This window comes from Colletotrichum phormii (genome assembly GCF_030913505.1).
Source record: "Colletotrichum phormii strain CBS 102054 chromosome Unknown BDP81scaffold_34, whole genome shotgun sequence".
Classification (NCBI taxonomy): Eukaryota; Fungi; Ascomycota; class Sordariomycetes; order Glomerellales; family Glomerellaceae; genus Colletotrichum; species Colletotrichum phormii.
In genome coordinates, this window is record NW_026851476.1 from 221,096 (window position 1) to 239,263 (window position 18,168).

Sequence of the window (18,168 nt, forward strand, 5' to 3'; positions counted from 1 at the left end):
GGAGGCCTTTCTCTGGGCCTCGTAGTCGTAGACAACAATGTCCTCCTCGAGGCGCGCAGCTACCCGCCGGTGCCGGTGCGACAGTATCACACAGTCGAGGGCGAAAGACCTCGTATGAGCCTCATCCTCGGCCGAGGCAGACGGAGGCCACGACCTGAGCTTGTGGTAGACGGACATGCTCCGGTGGCGATTGGGGCGCCGAAAATGTTGGCGTTCACCATCGTCGTGACAACAGAAGTAGTCTGGGCAGACTGAAGGGAAGTTGTGGCAGAGAGCAGAGAAGTTGGCTTGGTGATGGAGCTCGTCAAAATGGGAGCCTTAGTTTCGTGGCCACTAATAGTTCCAAGACTCGTCTGACAGGTTCCAGTGGTGTTAAAATTGTCTTCAACGGATCACTGCAATCAACCCGTCCATTTCCAAGGCATGTTAGGTCTGGACGCCAGACCGAATCCCAACACAGATAAGAAGCCCCAATGATTCCACTACCCGCTGCCATTCTGGTCCTTAGGTGTATAGCCATCCACGATCGCAGTAACAGAATTGCCAGTGTAGGTTTGCTTGATTTGGAGTAATGTGAGAAGACAAGTCAACAACCATCAGTTTGCTAGGCTATGCGGTGATTGTTGACATTAGCACTTTCAGGCTAAAATGAACTCGGATATCCATAGAAGCTTCGACGTTGACAGTAGTGCAAGTGTTGCTACCCGCGCCAGTGAACCGGCGCTCGTCTTACTAACCCAGAGTAGAACCACTGTCCCATAGTGTACACATCGTAGATGGGGATCTTCCCGCCCAGTGCTTTGTAGATTGCTTCCGAGAATGGTGGCATATTGGTGCATTCGAGTACCAGGATTCTAATGTCAGGCCGACTAGCCACAAAGTCTCTTGCAACAGCGACGAGTTCTGCCTCAATATCTTCGTGGACGTACGGGGCGCCCTTTCCAATTGTACCTCTCAGATGTCCTTCTGCAGGTACACCACGGACGATGATCTTGGGAAGCGACTGCTCGGACACAAAGCTCGCAAGGTGTTGTGAGCCTAGTCTTGATTCATCGTAGGTCAGAACCCCAACGCTATTGCCCGGCGGAAGCAGAGGTAGGATGGAAGGCAATTGAGCCAGCGATGACGTTGCGATTGGGATGGGCAATCTTGCAGTAAGTCTGTTTCAATCACAAATCAGACTTCGGCTTCCTCCTTGGAGTTGGGTTGGCGGCAAATGAAGTCGGCATTGTACTCACTCGGCCTGGGCTAGTGCTAGGAAACCGCAACTAGTGATGATGCCTACGCAGCCTCTAGCCGCTAGACGTAGACCGGCATCTACAAAACGGTCTATGAATGTAGAGTCATAACTTGAAGAGGTGACGACTTGCGAAACTTTTGATCCCTCAGCCATTTCACGGATGAGAGGAAACGACCAGGTTCGATCATTGTAGGGATCACCTGGTGGTCGGTGGATATCGACTTCGATGGCAATGAAACCAAGCGGTGGGAGACTTTGCATAGCTTCAGCCATGTTGAAGTTTAATCTTACTATGAGCTCACGACGTTGACGAGCTTTTCGGACAGTTTTCGCTCCAGTCACAACACTGCTCCCTTTAAGCATTTGCCGCGTTTGGAAATGCCGAAGAAGGCTCCTGAGTTCCCGATGTTCATCACGATTCTGTCTGTAATCACGCGGGCATGATCGATAACAGTTGATTTACTCTATACCAGAGGAGCATTGCTGATATGCTCTTCAAACGATTAACCGCACAATCGTCCAATTGCAAATGCTTCAGAGTTACCCCGCAGTTCGCACGTAAACTGATCAACGAAAGGGAGGAAATTGTTAGGACAAACGCCCAAGGTCCCACCGGAATCGGATCCTCCCGAGTGGGGTCCCCTGCCGCTCGGGAGAACCCGACCACCCCAGAAACCCCCTCCGTGATTCGGATCCGCACCGGGAAAAAAGCCGGAAGTAGTAGTTGAGTTGATTTGTTGGCGAGATTTGATAGCTGAGGAGTTTTTGTTTGTCACTGACGGGCAATAACTCCGGTAATTGTGGGATAATTCGGGCAACTTCCAATGTTCATTCAAAAGCAGCCAGCGGCATTGTGGCTAAATGACATGTCTTCTTCGGTCAACTGCTTGTCTGACACGCCGCATATTTCTTTCTCCTGGCATCCATAGACCCCGCGATTACTCTATCATATCCAGAAACCTGATATGTTACCGCAACTATTACTCTGCTGTTGAGAGAAAAACGTTCTGCACAATCATGGCGCCATCACGAACAGATGACTTGGGCTCAAGGAAGCCCCGTGTCGTAGCACTCGGCACCCCAAAATATGTCGGCGACGACTATCTCGCCGATTTCAAAACCGAGTTTGATTATTCCGTTCTCGAGGCCACAGACCGCGCGGAAACGATAGCCATGCTGCCAGAGGATATCGATAAGAACGGACCCATCGATGCGTTCATCATCCGCATGGGCACGCCGCCGTACGAGCCTTTCGACCAGGGTCTCTTGAGCGCACTGGCGCCGAATTGCAAGATCATCACGTCCGCCAGCGCTGGATATAACGAGTTTGACGTGGAGTGGATGGCCTCGGAGGGCATCTGGTTCTGCAACACGGTCGACGCCGTGGCTGAGTCGACGGCAGATATGGCCTTGTTCCTGACGCTGGCTGTTCTGCGCAACACAAGCAATGCCGAGAAGAGCGCAAAGGCCGGCACGTGGAGAGCGGTTCCGGGGCTCGTTCCTGGGAGAGATCCTTCCGGCTTGACTTTGGGCATCGTCGGGATGGGGGCCATTGGCAAGGTACGTTCTAGTCTGATTGAAGTCAATCACGTTGGGGTTGCATAGCAAGGTTGACAAGCTAACGTCGTAACCGCGCAGTACCTCGCGAAGAAAGCAGCCGTCTTCAACCTCAAGATCAGATACCACAACCGCCACCAGCTTCCCGCCGAAGAGGAGGCGAAGTACAACGCGGTATACTCCCCAACACTAGAGGACCTTCTCGGCAAGTCCGACATCGTGTCACTCAACTGCCCGCTCAACGACAAGACGACTGGTCTGATTGGTCCCGCGGAGTTCGCAGCGATGAAAGACGGTGTATTTGTTGTCAACACTGCTCGCGGGCCCGTCATCAACGAAGCGGCTCTTAAGGACGCCCTCGACTCTGGCAAGGTGGCGCGCGCTGGTCTCGACGTCTTCTGCGACGAGCCGAAGCCCGACATGGCTTTGGTGCAGCACGATAACGTTATTGCGCAACCTCATCTTGGTGGTCTCACAGATATGGCTTTCCAGAAGGCCGAGAGGGAATGTTTTGAGAATATCCGGGCTTTGTTTAAGAGTGGGAAACCGAATTCTCCTGTCATCGACATCCATGACAGGAAAGCAAAGGCTTTGGCCAAGTGAGAGCATAGTCTTGGTGGCAAGTCTTAGCTTGAGAAAGGCTAGGGGCTAAAGGAAATCATCTAGTAGCATAGAGCATTAACATTATACATTGGAAGAGCGGCCCGCAAATATCTGCGTCGACTTAACAATACTTCAGACAGTCATAATTCCATAAGTTTACTTCAAAACTCCATGAGGTAATGGCAGCCATGACTATACATCTTAGCTGACTGAAGCCCAGAAAGAATTATGCTAACTCGCAACTTGTTCTGTTTCCTCGAGCTTAGTACGGTTGGCGCATTGTTCAAAATCTGCGCCTATGTAAGCATCTGCTCAAGTTATGACACGCAAGGAGCATGACCATTGAAATAAAGGATATGAACAGTGTGAACATATTTTTGACGAGATGAAGACGAAAGTTGCACGAACGAAACACGAAGAGACCGCCAGGCCTTTCCAAAATCGGAGGCGACAATTCAAACATTACTTTATCGATTGAAGCCTATTTCAATGTAAGATCTAGTCATTATGAAGACTCTTGCGGCCGCCTATGAAATCCGACGACAGCTTCCCCAAACCCGATCTCCCCGTGCCTTCAAGCCTTCCTGTAGTTACGCGCGTGATCAAACTTTCTGGCTGACCGCACGCGCGCCGTTCTTCTCAATGCTGGAGTCGGGCTCGCTGTGCTGATCGCTTCTGCATGTGAACCGACGTTAGCTTCTGGCTATGCAATCAAGGTTTACGAAGCTGGGGTACTAATACTGACTCTTGTGCTTCAATGATTGCATCCTGCTCTCGAGCTTGCTGCTTCAGTTGTTTGGCTCTGCGGCTAACGTTCCACCAGGGCCCTTTGAAGAGCTCGTCCAGTTGCTCCAAGCTCTGCAGAGATGTTTCAGGCACAACGCAGTAGACGTAGATCAACGACAGGAAACACCATCCTGCAAAGAAAATGAAGGCGCCCCAGTTGTGAGTCTGGCTGAGCAGCGAGGGCATGCCCTTGTTGACTCCGAAGAAAAACAACCAGTGAAAGAATTGTGCAAAAGCGCTGCCGAAAGAGCGGAGGTGGTTGGGCCACAGCTCAGCACCAAAGACATAAGGCAGTACGAGGAGGCCTGTAGAAGTATTAGCAAGTTGCTTCATTTGACCTGACACACATCTTGAGTCTACTCACCGACGGCGTATCCGAATCCGTGAATGAAGACAGCGGCGATAGCAGCTTCGCTAGATCCCGGTGCAACGTTGCCCTCCTGGCGGTACTTGATAAAGACACCGATGTACAAATCAGAGATCATCTGGATAGTGATACCAGTGAACAGACTGCGACGGCGACCGAGAGCATCGATGAAGAAGAAACTGGCAATCAGAGTGAAGAAGAACTTGGCCATGCTGTACATGCCGCTAAGGAACAAGCTTCGAGCAGTACCGCCACCAAGTCCGAGCATGCTCAAAATAGGAACGAGGTAGGATGTGACGCTGTTTGCTCCAGAAAGTTGAGCAAGAGCGTACGACAGAACGGCTTGCTGCACACGACGCAAATTGGAGGGGACCAGGAAGGCATCTTTCACCAAGACGACAAAGCCGGGGTTGCGTCCGAATTTCTCCTCCTCTTTGGCAATCTGATCCTTGATGTCTTCGATCTCGGTCGCCACGCGGGGGTGATCAACCGGCAGCCCTCGGAGAGCCGTCAAATTTCGGATGCCCTCATCGTCCCGTCTAGCAATGAACAGCCAGCGAGGACTTTCGTAGAGCAGGAAGCTTGCCGCGATGAGGATGGCCATGACGATAGTCGGAGAGAAGAAGACAATCTGATACTGGAGTCTGCCGACGGCGACATGAATGAAACAGGCGTAGACGATGAAGACCGATACAGTCAAGGAAAGCAGCATGGCAACGCTGAACCAGACTGCCAGGAGACCACGAATCTCGGTAGGGGCAATCTCGACGATGCTGACAGGTCCAGTGACTGTTAGGGCACCGATTCCCATGCCTGAGACGATGCGAGCAAAGTAAAGGGCGCCGATATTACCCATCGACACAGTCGCGATGATTTGTCCGATGATCCAGATGGTCATATAGAAGCGATAAGACCACATGCGCCCAATGCGGTCATTGAGGAAAAATGACAGGCCGGCACCGATTCCAGCGCCGATATAGACGAAAGAGATGAAGTTGGAGACCTGAGTTGGGTTCGTGGCCGAGGTGATTCCGAAGTCCTTCTGGAACCCGGGGAGGGACGGCACCACCGAGGACGAGCCTTGGTCCCATGCTATGTTGTCGAGGTTAGCCGGCGTAACTTGTAGGTGGCAATGATGATGGATGAGGTCTTCTTACTGATGGGAATGCCGCTCGTGGCATAGAGGGCGGCGGTGAGCAAGAGCTTTCGGTTCGAGATCAGTTCTCGAGGCGACTCTCTTATTGCCGAAATGTACTTGGCGAAGGTCGACTCGGTGAAGACTTGCTTGACACCCATCTTACCGAGGACGACGCGGTGTTCTTCTCGAGTTCGAGTAATGGTCCGGCGAATTGGCACCCGTCTGCACAGTTGGCACGAGAACCTTGTCGGGATCGTGGTGAGCAGATGAAACCTTTGGCGACAAGTGAGAGTTTAGATGAACCAAAGGAGTTGCGCGTTGCGTCGTTAAGTCCTGCGATGTATCATCGAACAGGGAGGAGCCCCAATGGATATCTATAAGTCAATCTGATTGCATGTCTGTTGGCTCGGTACGCATCAGCTGGACGTTATCAGAGCCAAGATACGAAAAAGAGACGTCTGTTCTGGCTCAACCCCTCCCCTGCCTCGAGCATGCCTCGCTTGCTGACCAAAGAGTCCCAATCAGCAGGGTCGTCGTCCCTGCAAGCTCAAGATCCGGGGTAAACCACACTGCGCGGGGGTTTCCAGTCCGTTTGTCAACATGACCCGATGGCTCATCGTCAACAAGGCTTCTGAGATAGGATTCTTCCTCGACCCCCCTTAGTGCAACCCGTATCGGGCTAAGGTAGGTTGACAGTCGCCGGCTCTGATGGAAATTGCACTAGCTTGCCAACCACAACCCTGGACCGTTATCCGGGACAATCCGAGCAAGGGTGTCCATGTCTGCGGCACACTGCGAAATGACGAGAGCGGGGTCACAGATGCAAACTAGGAGGTTATCAGCTGCCGGGACCGGACCAAAGACCGCGCGGTGGGGGGTAGGCCCATGGGGCTGCCGGCGGGAACGGGCTCCGTTGAAAGAGGATGTATCTTTGATAGCGACGGCAACCGGGGCAGACAATTGTCTGATTGGCTTGGTGGCACAATTGCTGATATCAAATATCGAGCGTAACAACTTCTTGTCCCATCCGTACTCCTACCGGATCACCAATCATTGCCAACCTGATTTCATTCACATCTGTCACAAGGCTTTAACAAACTGTGACGCATTTGTTGACTCGCTCAGTCAAGGCTCTTGCTCACCGATCCAGGCGCCGTAGCGACTTTAGCTCCCCGCACTTTCTTCTAGCCCCGACCCGGCCGGCAGCGTTACCACGGTGTTTGCCGAAACATCATACTATACGACCTGTCGGCACCCGACTGGTCTGCTCGATCCAAGAGAAAGAGGCCGTTAAACGCCGTTCCAGAGACCTGGTGTTTCCATCTTTCGCTTGTCGACCTCGTCGCATAAAGTTTAATAGCACGCTACCGAAGCACACACGATCCTTTCGGACTCCTCTCCGAAACCTAGCCAGAGCTTCTGGATCATCTTTGGGCTAAAACTCCCGAGAACGCTGCATTCTTCTTCAACTCTGTTCAGCCATACATGTAGTAGCGCGGCCCGAAACCATGGCGCGCTCACCTAGCAAGGAAGATGCGGTCATCATCGTCGGGGCCGGCATCTTTGGTCTTAGCACCGCAGTGCACTTGTCTCGCCGGGGATACAAGAACGTCACCGTCTATGACAAACAGCCCTACCACGAAAGTCTGTATTCGTATTTTAAAGGCGCCGATGGAGCCTCTGCAGGTAACAAACCCTATCATTGTTAGTGTAGTTGGCACAATGCTAACGTACGTCCCAGACATGAACAAAATCATCAGATCTGCTTATGGCGCACAAACAGAGTACCAGGGCTTGACCATTGAGGCGCTAGAGGGCTGGACCGCTTGGAACAAGGAGCTGGCAAGCGGGAAGACAGTCCCACCGGGTCTAACCACCGACGACCGCGTATTTGTCAATAACGGCAACCTGTCACTTTCAGACTCGGCATCTCTACCCCAATTCGAGCAGGATACCGTGGACAACATGGAAGCAGCAGGGCATCGGAACACTCAACTAATCACCATTGACGAGCAACATCAGAAATTTGCTGCTGAAAAAGGATGGTCTTTCGGGATGGACCCGTTCCGCCGTTTGCAAAGAGGTCTCAACGCGGCCGGTGTCCTTGACACGACAGGAGGCATGGCCGTGGCTGACAAGGCCTGCCGTTTTGCGCTGCATAAGGCGGTAAGCCAAGGCGTCAAGTTTGTATTAGACCCGCAAGCTGGTGCTCTTGTCTCGCTGATCTACGAGGGCAAGAAGGTTATCGGGATCAAGACCCGCGATGGCAGGGCACACCACGCCAAGCTGACTATACTGGCGTGTGGTGGTTGGACACCATCTTTGCTCCCAGCCCTGGATGGTCTGTGTGAGACGACCGCAGGGTCGGTCGTATTGCTCAAGATCCCGCGCGAATCGCCGTTGTTTACTCGTTTCGCACCTGAGAACTTCCCAACATTCACATACAAGGTGAGGGACGGCGTTGAAGGCGGTCTATACGGATTCCCGAGGGATGAGGATGGCTGGCTGAAGATCGGCTATCGTGGTACCAAATACACAAACCCCGTCACGCAAGCTGATGGCAAGGAACGCAGCGTTCCCGTAACGCGGTGGTCGACTGCATCGGCGCCTGGCGATCCTAACGAAGCCACCAACGAGCGCCTAACGACAATTCCCCAACAAGCTTTGAAAGTCTTGCGCTCCTTTTTGGCAGAAAATCTTCCGGAGCTAGGCGCCGAGGGCATCGATATTTCTTTTACCAGAGTATGTTGGTATACGGACAGCTATGACAATCACTTTGTCATTGGCCAAGTTCCCGAGACCGAGGAGTCACTTATGGTTGCGACTGGTGGTAGCGGACATGCGTTCAAATATCTTCCCAACATCGGCAATTGGGTTGTAGATGCAGTGGAAAAGAAGGGGCAAGACCAGATCCCGCCGAAGCTTTGGAAGTGGAGACAGATTGGGAAGCAAGAGAAACCATATAATGTCTTGATGGAGGGAAGTAAGGGCCCGACAGCTCTCGGCAATGTGCCTTTGGCGGCCGAGATCGAGATAGCTGGTGATGTAAAATCTAGATTGTGAGAGGCTAGATCTCAACATATCTGAACTACAGTTGCAAGGCGCATCAACCACTGTATCATACAAATGTACCAGTACCAATACCACGGGATTCTCTCCATAATTTAGACTTTGAGTCAGCCTTAACATAGTTAGGTAGATTGTCAGCTGGCTGTAGAACGGGAGATATCCAGGTTCGTGCGACTCTCAGCTGAAGTTCGGATAACGTGACCGTAGCGTCGGGGGTGCTCGCAGACTAGTTGCCAAGAACACACTATCGTCCTAGTTCACTTACCGTATGCCATGGTCTGCTGAAAGAAAGTTTGGTCCGGGCCACTTCGGGCTGCCCGCCCTGCATCAGCTGTCCCAAATAACTTGGACCATGCCTGAGTAAGAACTCGACAGACGTTACTTCAAAATGGGTGCATCTAGACGGCGCGAGGGACACGTTGCCTTGGTATGAACTTCACTCAAAGTATCCATCTTCCATTTTCTACGAATTGGCAAATGTCTGAAATAACCCATGTTCGCGTAAGGATTTATCCAAGGACGATACGTAGCCTCCCCAGCTGTGATTTGACATCACCTTAGCTCCTCTTCATCGATCTCCATCGACGCCGGTGCTGGTGACTTCTGTTGATATTCCTCCAAACTCTGGTTCTGCGCATGTCGCGAGCTCAAGTTCTCCACTCGCTCAGGGTCTTTGAGAATAAAGCGGCAGACAAATTGCCAGATGTTCGGAATGCAAGTCGTGAAAATGCCTACGTCGAGCTCCACGTCGGACCAAACGGCGACGGGCATTGCATCAACTAGAAACGGTCAGTCCATCAGTATTTCAAAGCGGCACGGTAGCAGCACTTGTGGCTCGTTTCACTTACCAGTTGGATTGGTCGATGCGGACGTGTACTTCAAAATCGCCTTCAGCCGTATGCCGCTGGCTATTGTGAGGCTGATAGTAGAAAGGTCAGTCGTAGGTCAAAGGAACTACAGCGTGTCAAGTGCGATGAAAGGGTTCCGAGACAGTACTCACAACAAACCGAGACTGAACATGGACATCACCGTCCATTTCTTCCGGCGTTTCATATTCAAAGCGAGCACCTGAGATGCCGGCAACATGAGCATCCAGGCGTCTAGGACGATGTTGACCGCTCCATGGACCACTCCAAGCGGTAGCACCGGGACGCAGTGACCTTTCTCCTCCCCGGTCCAGTGTTTCCATACTATGCCAACAGGTTGGCACTGGAGGGCCATTAGTAACACGGAACCCATCCCGAGACCCACGGTGACGGCTTGCGTTGCCCACAAGACCCGGCGGAACTTCTTGCCAGGGAAGACTCGGAGAAACATGAACAGTATGGAGCATTTGATCAACGTTAGTGTGAATGTATATATCAACTGCCCAATGTAAAGAGTCTGGAGCCAATTAGCATCAAGTTATCGCCTCAGAGTTCCTTGGCTTCGGAAAGAATGTCATTACCAAGAAGTAGAGGTCAATTTGGTCAAAGGTGAGACTCCAGATATCTCGCCCAGCGCCGTTCTGTTCAGCTGTAAGGTCAGGTATTAGCTGTCAAGAACGACTTTTATCTATTGTATCATGAGCAGGATTGTTCTTACCAATGTGATTGGCAGGTATGAAACCTATCATCAAGACCTTGGTTTACGACTTAGACTTTCCTCCATTCACTCGTCCACTTCAGCGGCGTAACTCACGTATGCCAGTACGATAGTACTATCATCAAGTCCCCATGATGATATCCGGGCTAACTTCACTACTAAGCGCAAGATAATGGCAATAGTGACAAGTGTGAAGAATAGAATTAGGCGAACGATCTTGACCGCGGCGAAGTCGTCTTCCACTGGGAATCCGCACTCCGTCTGCGTGATATTCTTCGTGACTAGATGTAAGATCAGCAATAAGCCTTTTCGTACACTCGATGAGAGCTTTGATGTACTAACCCAGGGCATTTTTGACGGAACAGTTTGCTCTAATACATGTCTCTACGAGATTGATGTATGAAGTGTCCTCGCAGAGACATGTCTGATCGCCAGAAGCGCATGCTGACTTGGGAATTGCGTCTAGTAGGCAGGGTGCCTACAGGATGTTAGCAAAACAATTTCGCAAAGGACACATGGAGCGAATGTGCTTACAGCGCATGGTGGGATATCGCCTAGATCGGATGCTTTCGTGAGTTGGCCGAGGCAGAGCAGAAGTAGGGGCGGCGCGAGCCGTGCCCAAAGCATGACTGCGAAAGTAATAACGAACGGTCGTAGAACAATGTGCGACTTTTCCCTCTTTCAGTGCAGCGCTCTTTTCAGCGTCTTTTACCTTTCGGCCGTAGGTTTTTGTTCTAGGAGAGAACCGACTGACAACAGTCTCACGATTGATCCCTTTTCGTCGGCAATGTGTTTGGTTTCGGTTTTGCATCGAACATCAAATAAGCTGGATGGAAATGAATTGGTAAGTGAGAGGGACGCCTCAAAAGTAGGATTCCTTCAGCCCGCTTAGATGAGCGGCCAATTTGACCCTGAGGCCGTGGTGGCAGAGCTTTCATTGATTTGAGGTGGCTTGGGTCCGCGCCGCTGACATTCCAATGCCATTTGCGTCAATCTACGTTTTAGTGGCGCTGAATGGCAACAAAGAATGCTTTCTAATCGTCCTCCAATTGCTGAAAGAAAGCTAGCCACTATGACAGGTTGAAGCCGGTTTTGGCCTAGACCGTCCAGCGTGAGGCTTCGGCGCTCCGGCCAGATCACTTCTCGATCTGCTAGATGGCTGGAATTCGAGCTTATTTACCATGGTGCCATGGAACTTCACGCTGTGGAATCACGCAAGCTAGTTGGAACCCTATATGCTTCTTTGGCGCTTCCCCTTGACATCGGGCCGAGGCCGGTCCCGAGAAGGTGACTCCGGCAACATCACGCGGGCCGAAATAATCTCATAGGACACTCTAAGAATCTACAACATTGTGCTATAGACTACATATAAGTGACCACTCGTGAGGCACTCGACTCGTATGATAATCTGGTTGTCCATTCGTTGCTTTCCCTGGCACCTGATTCCAATATGCTACTCAAGAGTTGGCGTACACAGCCGCGCGCAAGATACATACATATATATCTAAGCAGTGTGCTAAGAAAGGAAGCATAAGCGACGAGACTGAATAAGACGGCCTACTTTAGCTATGACTTGTGATATCTTCTCCATAACTACTGATTAATGGGGTCCGGAATTAGGCCTGCGCTCCCTCTTCAATTTTTGTGTTTGATCTTTCTTGAACAACTGTACCATGACTGAGGTATCTAGCCAGGCACCTAGATTACTCATCTACCTTGTTTCAAGTTTAGTCCTACGTTTCCCGTCAAACTTGACAAGAATGATACATTAGTCTCTTGATCTCTGCATAAGTTTCAAGCATTCGCAGACTGAGGAAAATCGACAGCCAAGAGGAAATTGATTTTCCTCAGTAGCTCAGAAAAATGTCAATTGTCATCAAGTATCAGCGACAAACTCCCATGCATCGTTGCATACAACAACAGTAAATGATCCATTATATGATAATGAGAACTACATACGCCTCTTCTTGTTGGCGTTATTTCTGTTCCTTCCGTTCCTCGCATTGCCAGTGTTACCAGTATTGCCAGTGTTGTTGTTGGTCGCGCCGCCAGCACTGGCACCGCTCACACGCTCGCATCTCTCACCACCATCGCCGTTGCCGCAGCGGAGGGGCAGTAAACAGCAGCTATCGAGGTCTGCGAATTGCTCCAGGCCGTTGGCGCCCTTGCCGAGAGACTGGCAGTCAGGTCCATCCGGGAAGCCGCATCTGAATTCGCATTCATCGTTAGAAAGGTTGTCCATCTCAATAGGACCAGCTTGATCTGGGCTGGGTTCAGTGAACTTACCCATTCTGGGCGAGGACGCCGGCGGAGAAGAGAGTGATGATGATGGTTGAGAAGTGCATTGTCGTGGTGGTTTGATTGACAATTGTGTAATAGAAGACTTCTGCACAGCAGATTGGTGATTGTTATTACAAGATATAAATAAGTACTTAAGTAGGAAGGACAAGGCGAATGCGGTCAATTGAGTTGGTTTGAATTGAGACAAGAACCATAAAGTAAGAATTTCCATCTAGATTTATATGAATTGAGTCGATCCTATTAACCATCAGCTCAGCTATGATCTACAAAAGTCTCAGCTCCTAAACATCTTGGCTGAAGTCATCAGCTGTTTTGCCAGGTAGTATCGCTTACTCCGAAAGGAGTGCTGGATAATACGGGGTAGTAAATGAACCCACAGGGCAGGCCCACCCGCGGAGTCCCTGCGTAACTCGGCTCTAAAACCAAGCTTAATGGGCCTCGGGTCTTGATTCATGGGATGTGCCAGGCTTGGATAGAGCCAAGCCAGGTGCATGGTTTAAGCTTCAACAACCGGTTCGTCGCGGAAGGACAAGAGTGCGAAAATCTTGGAGATCGCATGTAGTTTTCACGCAGGATGATCTTGACAGGAGGCTGAGATGAGTCTTTGAGGATGCAGATTGTCAGACATGAAGCAACCTTCGACTGGGCATTTCACTTGTGATAGTGTTTTTAGTAGGTTCTATCCATTGGCCAACTAAGTCATCATGCAGCCCAGTATTGATAGTTATCATGAGAAAGTTGCTGAGACAAGGGCTAGGCCACCCTCGGTGTCATCCGATTTCCCTGAACCTCCTCCTGTCATGCACTCTGACGTGGGCTGCCGTCTGAAGATGACCGATGAACCTCGCGCGTGCTTTCGTCAGTGCGTAGACTCTGTCTCAACTGATGGTAGTGTGAGCTGGGAATATGCCTTTAGCAGTCGACCCGAGGTCTAAGACAAACCCTCTGGTGCACATCACTCTTCGAATTTCATCGATCGCTGACAGGCCAAAACTTGACTACATCAAGATAGAACGCGGGACATGCATTATTTCTCACTCTCAACATCCTCGGCCAGCGAAACACAAAGGTACCGCCGAAGGTAGCGCGACGATGCAGCCCAGCTCCTGTGTTTGGCTCGATTCAGCTTGTCTTTTCTGGAGCCAGGCAAACGAATGGCGGTCTAGGTATGTAACAAGCAGGTGGTGGATCTCTCATCCAAGGTAACCTAAGCCCTAATTCAGTTCCAGGCCCCTGGACGCGAGGGCTGATGTGAGGCGAATCCGGGGTGGAAGCTTTCGAAACTCGTTCTATATCTGAGTGGGTCTACCGCATCAACTCAAGGGGTGCTGAGCCTACCGAGGATCGCGAGTATGTCGGGCATCCCCAGCCGGCCGATATCCAAGCCTACGGATACTGTGTATTGACAAGCTTAATTCGAGCATGTACACATTATCTAGGCAAGGGAGGATGCGCAATTGCTCCGCGATGCCAGAGCGCATCGGGCGACCTCAGGCATGTGAGCAGAATCCAGCTACTGTTTCTAAGTAGCTCAACTAAATTGTGTACAGATAATCCGGGTCGCCCACTGAGTATGGATGCTCCGAGGCATTGAGACTCGTAATACTACATCTTATAGCTTATTGTGGATAGCCTTTCCCCTTGTTGGGATACCGGAGTTCCATGATGAAACAAAGCACCGGTGGGATGGGAGCACTCATGGCTCATGCACCCTCGTTATAAGTCGAGCAGGAGCCATTTTGGTGGGCCAGTTGACTACGACTCAAGCTTGGAGCGGTCTCCGTCTTCAACTAGTCAGTCAGCATCTATTTCTTTACTTAAGTATCCGTAGTCACCGAATGCATCGCTCTTCGTCACTCGTGCAAGTCTGTAGTGGTATAGTCAACTCTATGCCAGAGGAAGAACGGCGAGTGTCTCGAAACTAAGCCCGCTTAGTGGTGGACATTCACATTCGAGATGTTCGGAGACCTGTGCGGAGAGGTGACGATGGCACTAGCTTGTTACGCGCTCATCGTAGGCTGGTCCAAAGGTCAAGAGCCTTCAAACAGCATATGAAGGATACATATAACCATGTTTCTTCGAGTCGATAGCAGCCGAATCTAATTGTAAAAGATTGACCTATCAGAGTTGAGTTATTCTCGCGAGTTGTGCTTGTGGTGTAGTAATGGAATAGGGCTTGGAGCGGAGATGAACATCACTTTTTCCTCAATTTGACTCGAGCAATTGAGGATTAGTCAACGACTCAACCTACAACTCAACTTGCGAGTGACGTTTGCTGCAACTAATCTCCATAGTCCACTGGCATGACTAGTAAACACCCAGCCAATACATAAACCAATCAAAGCACCCCGTGGATCACCAGCGATCGCCATTTGGGAAACCCGGCAAGGACGGCACATTAAACGAGATCTCTTGCGGGCCCGCCATGTCAAATGGAGCGCGGACATCAGCCACGCTAGATAATAAGAGGAAGCTCGGTCCCCAGCGATCCCTGGCAAAGCTGCTTTATCAAGTTTATCCCACGTGTCTGGATTGTCTTGTTGCTTTGGATGATAGCAACTTTGCGAGTTGCGATTTCGGTCGCCCCCGGTGGAGAGATATTGATTGAGGGGGGAGAGCGATGGGTTATCATTTGCCGCGTCAGCGCGGCAAAGCTGCAGCTGCCCGGAATACCACGCCGTCTCCAGGTGCTGCTCTTGGCTCATGTAGAGAAAAAGCTTGTTCGAGCGGGAAGCGCATCTTTTAAAAGCTGGGCTGCATGCCATGCCACGCCTGGTATCCTGGGCCTTGCTGACCTGCTGCTCAGAGGTTCTCGCCAGTCTTTGCTTGAGCTTCGCAAACAAGGTTTTCCAGACGTTGGACCATTCGTTCTTTTATTCAATTGAGAGCCTGTTCACGTCGCAATGCGTCTCGGAAATAGCATCTGGGCCTCTCTCGCCCTTGCGTTCGGCGCTGCCCCGGTCCTCACCTGCGAGAGCTGCGAGCATCCCGAGAGAGACGTCGTCCTGACTAGAAATGTGCGTCGCGCGCAGCCCGATGCGCAGGCGGCGACCGTTGCGCCCCGTGGTCCGCTCTCGTGGGGTCAATTGAACTTTCTTCACACCACCGGTAAGCCAGACTTGGTCTTTAAACGAGTCGCAACGTCGGGGATACTGACAACCTCGACACAGATACTCACGGATGGTACGATCTCTACATCTCTCTGGAGAGTCCCCTCGCATGACTCAGATGCTGATAAAAAAGTGACAGGCTCGAGGGACACATCCGCGAACAAAACTACGGCGCTGACTGGGGTGACTTTGTGAGCTTCGTGAAGCACATGCGCCAGAAGGCCAAGGACCTGGATGTTGACTTGCTAGTGGTCGACACGGGAGTATGTTTCCGCCCACAAGCCATCCTCAAAACCCGTACGCTATAGCTCAACTGACACACATCTAGGACTTGCACGATGGCGCAGGAATCAGTGATGCCACCGGCGTCTCGACTTACGCCAACGGCACCGGCGTCAACGGCCAATTGTCGAACACAATCTTCGAGAACATTGACTACGATGTCTTGGCCATTGGCAATCACGAGCTTTACGTTTCCGCCATCGCGTATGAGACTTTCAGCCAGTTTGCCAAGGTCTATGGTGACAGATACTTGACGAGCAACGTCCAGATCCGCAATCCCAGCACGGGCGCGCTCGAGACCATTGGCAAGCAGTACAGATACTTCACCACCCCCAAGGGTATGTAGCTTGTCGGCCCTTGTCTTCTCGATGTCTAACAAACTCCTCTACAGGCCTTAGAATCATGGCTTTTGGCGTCCTCTTCGACTTCACAGGCAACTCCAACGCATCCGTCGTCACAAAAGCCGCCACAATGGTCGAGCAGCAATGGTTCCTCGACGCAGTCGACTACACCGAGCCCATCGACCTCTTCCTCGTCATCGGCCACAACCCCGTCCGCCCGACGCAGAGCAGCAGCACCCTCAAGACCGTCTTCGACGCCATCCGCGCCGTTAAGCCCGACACCCCCATCCAGTTCTTTGGTGGCCACACCCACATCCGCGACTTTGCCGTCTACGACGACAAGTCAACCGCCCTCGAGTCCGGCCGGTACTGCGAGACCGTCGGCTGGCTGTCGTTGAGCGGCGTCAAGTCGGACAGCTACAAGGGCGCCGTGTATCCCAAGGGCGTGCCTCATCCGTCTCAAAAAGCTATCGAAATGACTGCCGGAACGACGGCTGCCACCGGGAACTCTAGCATCACGTACTCGCGCCGCTACCTGGACTGGTAAGATATACACACACACTAACCATCAGAGTACTCGCCATACTGACCATACTCCTTAGGAACACCCTCACATTCGAGTACCACGCAGTCGGCAGCCAGCTCAAAGCCTTCAACACCACAAAGGGCCTCGCCGTCTCCGCAAACATCACAGCAACCCGCAAGAAGCTCAACCTCACCTCCCTCTACGGCTGCGCGCCCCAGACATGGTGCATCGCCTGCGTGCCCTACATGTCCGCCGGCTCCATCTACTCCCTGCTGACGACCGCTCTCGCCGCAACAATCGTCACTGAAGCCAGAAAGGCCACGCCGCGCATCATCCTCGCCAACACGGGCCACATCCGTTTCGATCTCGCCCAGGGCCCCTTCGACTACGACTCCTCCTTCATCGTGTCCCCCTTCACCGACGGGTTCCAGTACATCCCCGACGTCGACTGGTCTCTCGCGCGTCAGGTCCTCGCCGGTCTCGAATCCGGCGGGTTCCCTTCCAAGCGCAGACGTTCCCTCGCATCAGACTCCTTTGGCTTCAGCCAGGTCAACCCGGCTCTCTCCGCTGTGGACAGCTGCATCGACCCGCATGTGACGAACGACCACTTCTCCAAGCGGTCCTACGCCGGCGGGCGCATCGTCAGGCGCCAGGCTGTCACGCCGGGGTACACCACCACCGACGACTTTGGCACCGACGGAGACGATACCGTGCACAGCGAGATCCCGACGTACGATTACCCCGACTTCTTCCAGGCCAACGGCAGCTTCCCCACCAGCGGTGAGCTAGCGGATGATGAAAAGATTGATCTCATCTTCCTGGACTACGTCGCCGGTTCCGTCGTCTCGGTGCTGAAGTCGCTGGGGGGAAATTACACGTCTGCTGATGTCTCTTACTATCTGCCTAGCGTAAGTCTAAGCCTCAGAGGATGGGAGACTATCATTTACCTAGATGTGATGAGCTGACCTTTCTCATAGACTTTCACGACAAACTCGTATCTGCCTGCGTTCGCAAGAAACAACGCGTCGTGGCAGGCGGATGTACCGAATTGCCCCGTTGGACTGGGCATTGGCTACAACACCACTGCTTGAAAGTGAGATTGAGCTAGGATTCTGAGTATGAAAGCGGCATTCAGGGATCATGGGGATTGTGTTGTTAACCTAGGTATATCTAGGCCCATAAGGTGTTAGGCGCATGAGATTGCTCCTCGTAGTATCTCTCACCTACCACCGGTACATATCCTTTCTCTTCGATTGTAAATATT

At 51.8% G+C, this 18,168-nt stretch overlaps 7 protein-coding genes across 7 annotated transcripts; 3 read left to right on the forward strand and 4 right to left on the reverse strand.

Moving 5' to 3' along the window:
* Nucleotides 1-700: 700 nt before the first annotated feature.
* Nucleotides 701-1,513, reverse strand: BDP81DRAFT_333936 (uncharacterized protein; the record flags this gene model as incomplete). Its single annotated transcript, XM_060585713.1, has 2 exons — nucleotides 701-1,160; nucleotides 1,239-1,513. The coding sequence occupies 2 exons, from the start codon at nucleotides 1,511-1,513 to the stop codon at nucleotides 701-703; spliced, it is 735 nt and encodes a 244-aa protein (XP_060438620.1).
* Nucleotides 1,514-2,257: 744 nt separating this feature from the next.
* Nucleotides 2,258-3,400, forward strand: BDP81DRAFT_333944 (putative 2-hydroxyacid dehydrogenase; the record flags this gene model as incomplete). Its single annotated transcript, XM_060585714.1, has 2 exons — nucleotides 2,258-2,800; nucleotides 2,879-3,400. The coding sequence occupies 2 exons, from the start codon at nucleotides 2,258-2,260 to the stop codon at nucleotides 3,398-3,400; spliced, it is 1,065 nt and encodes a 354-aa protein (XP_060438621.1).
* Nucleotides 3,401-3,848: 448 nt separating this feature from the next.
* On the reverse strand, nucleotides 3,849-6,332 carry BDP81DRAFT_385935 (putative sugar transporter). The gene is made up of 4 exons (XM_060586993.1): nucleotides 5,711-6,332; nucleotides 4,551-5,645; nucleotides 4,146-4,491; nucleotides 3,849-4,075 (listed from the first exon to the last, which is right to left on the reverse strand). The coding sequence occupies exons 1-4, from the start codon at nucleotides 5,847-5,849 to the stop codon at nucleotides 4,003-4,005; spliced, it is 1,653 nt and encodes a 550-aa protein (XP_060438622.1). The 5' UTR covers nucleotides 5,850-6,332; the 3' UTR covers nucleotides 3,849-4,002.
* Nucleotides 6,333-6,763: 431 nt separating this feature from the next.
* On the forward strand, nucleotides 6,764-8,841 carry BDP81DRAFT_360543 (FAD dependent oxidoreductase). Its single transcript, XM_060586400.1, has 2 exons — nucleotides 6,764-7,377; nucleotides 7,433-8,841. The coding sequence occupies exons 1-2, from the start codon at nucleotides 7,200-7,202 to the stop codon at nucleotides 8,752-8,754; spliced, it is 1,500 nt and encodes a 499-aa protein (XP_060438623.1). The 5' UTR covers nucleotides 6,764-7,199; the 3' UTR covers nucleotides 8,755-8,841.
* Nucleotides 8,842-9,201: 360 nt separating this feature from the next.
* Nucleotides 9,202-11,135, reverse strand: BDP81DRAFT_360546 (uncharacterized protein). Its single transcript, XM_060586401.1, has 8 exons — nucleotides 10,879-11,135; nucleotides 10,687-10,822; nucleotides 10,441-10,625; nucleotides 10,345-10,381; nucleotides 10,208-10,275; nucleotides 9,761-10,143; nucleotides 9,609-9,679; nucleotides 9,202-9,539 (listed from the first exon to the last, which is right to left on the reverse strand). Exons 1-8 carry the CDS (start codon nucleotides 10,969-10,971, stop codon nucleotides 9,313-9,315), a joined length of 1,200 nt encoding a protein of 399 aa, XP_060438624.1. The 5' UTR covers nucleotides 10,972-11,135; the 3' UTR covers nucleotides 9,202-9,312.
* Nucleotides 11,136-12,295: 1,160 nt separating this feature from the next.
* Nucleotides 12,296-12,689, reverse strand: BDP81DRAFT_455186 (uncharacterized protein; the record flags this gene model as incomplete). The annotated part of the gene is made up of 2 exons (XM_060593039.1): nucleotides 12,296-12,551; nucleotides 12,631-12,689. The coding sequence occupies 2 exons, from the start codon at nucleotides 12,687-12,689 to the stop codon at nucleotides 12,296-12,298; spliced, it is 315 nt and encodes a 104-aa protein (XP_060438625.1).
* Nucleotides 12,690-15,548: 2,859 nt separating this feature from the next.
* BDP81DRAFT_455188 (calcineurin-like phosphoesterase) lies at nucleotides 15,549-17,995 on the forward strand (the record flags this gene model as incomplete). The annotated part of the gene is made up of 7 exons (XM_060593040.1): nucleotides 15,549-15,753; nucleotides 15,816-15,828; nucleotides 15,895-16,018; nucleotides 16,084-16,375; nucleotides 16,429-16,921; nucleotides 16,981-17,812; nucleotides 17,882-17,995. The coding sequence occupies 7 exons, from the start codon at nucleotides 15,549-15,551 to the stop codon at nucleotides 17,993-17,995; spliced, it is 2,073 nt and encodes a 690-aa protein (XP_060438626.1).
* Between the last annotated feature and the right edge of the window lie 173 nt (nucleotides 17,996-18,168).

What these genes read in the sequence shown, in the direction of transcription:
- BDP81DRAFT_385935 (XM_060586993.1), bottom strand. Translation starts at nt 5,849, where the DNA reads ATGGGTGTCAAGCAAGTCTTCACCGAGTCGACCTTCGCCAAGTACATT. An exon ending in CGGATTCGGATACGCCGTCG is followed by an intron (nt 4,492 to 4,550) that starts GTGAGTAGACTC and finishes ATACTTCTACAG; the next exon opens with GCCTCCTCGTACTGCCTTAT. An exon ending in GCAATCATTGAAGCACAAGA is followed by an intron (nt 4,076 to 4,145) that starts GTCAGTATTAGT and finishes GTTCACATGCAG; the next exon opens with AAGCGATCAGCACAGCGAGC.
- BDP81DRAFT_360543 (XM_060586400.1), top strand. Translation starts at nt 7,200, where the DNA reads ATGGCGCGCTCACCTAGCAAGGAAGATGCGGTCATCATCGTCGGGGCC. An exon ending in CGCCGATGGAGCCTCTGCAG is followed by an intron (nt 7,378 to 7,432) that starts GTAACAAACCCT and finishes CGTACGTCCCAG; the next exon opens with ACATGAACAAAATCATCAGA.
- BDP81DRAFT_360546 (XM_060586401.1), bottom strand. Translation starts at nt 10,971, where the DNA reads ATGCTTTGGGCACGGCTCGCGCCGCCCCTACTTCTGCTCTGCCTCGGC. An exon ending in AAATTGACCTCTACTTCTTG is followed by an intron (nt 10,144 to 10,207) that starts GTAATGACATTC and finishes AATTGGCTCCAG; the next exon opens with ACTCTTTACATTGGGCAGTT. An exon ending in CGCATCGACCAATCCAACTG is followed by an intron (nt 9,540 to 9,608) that starts GTAAGTGAAACG and finishes GACCGTTTCTAG; the next exon opens with TTGATGCAATGCCCGTCGCC.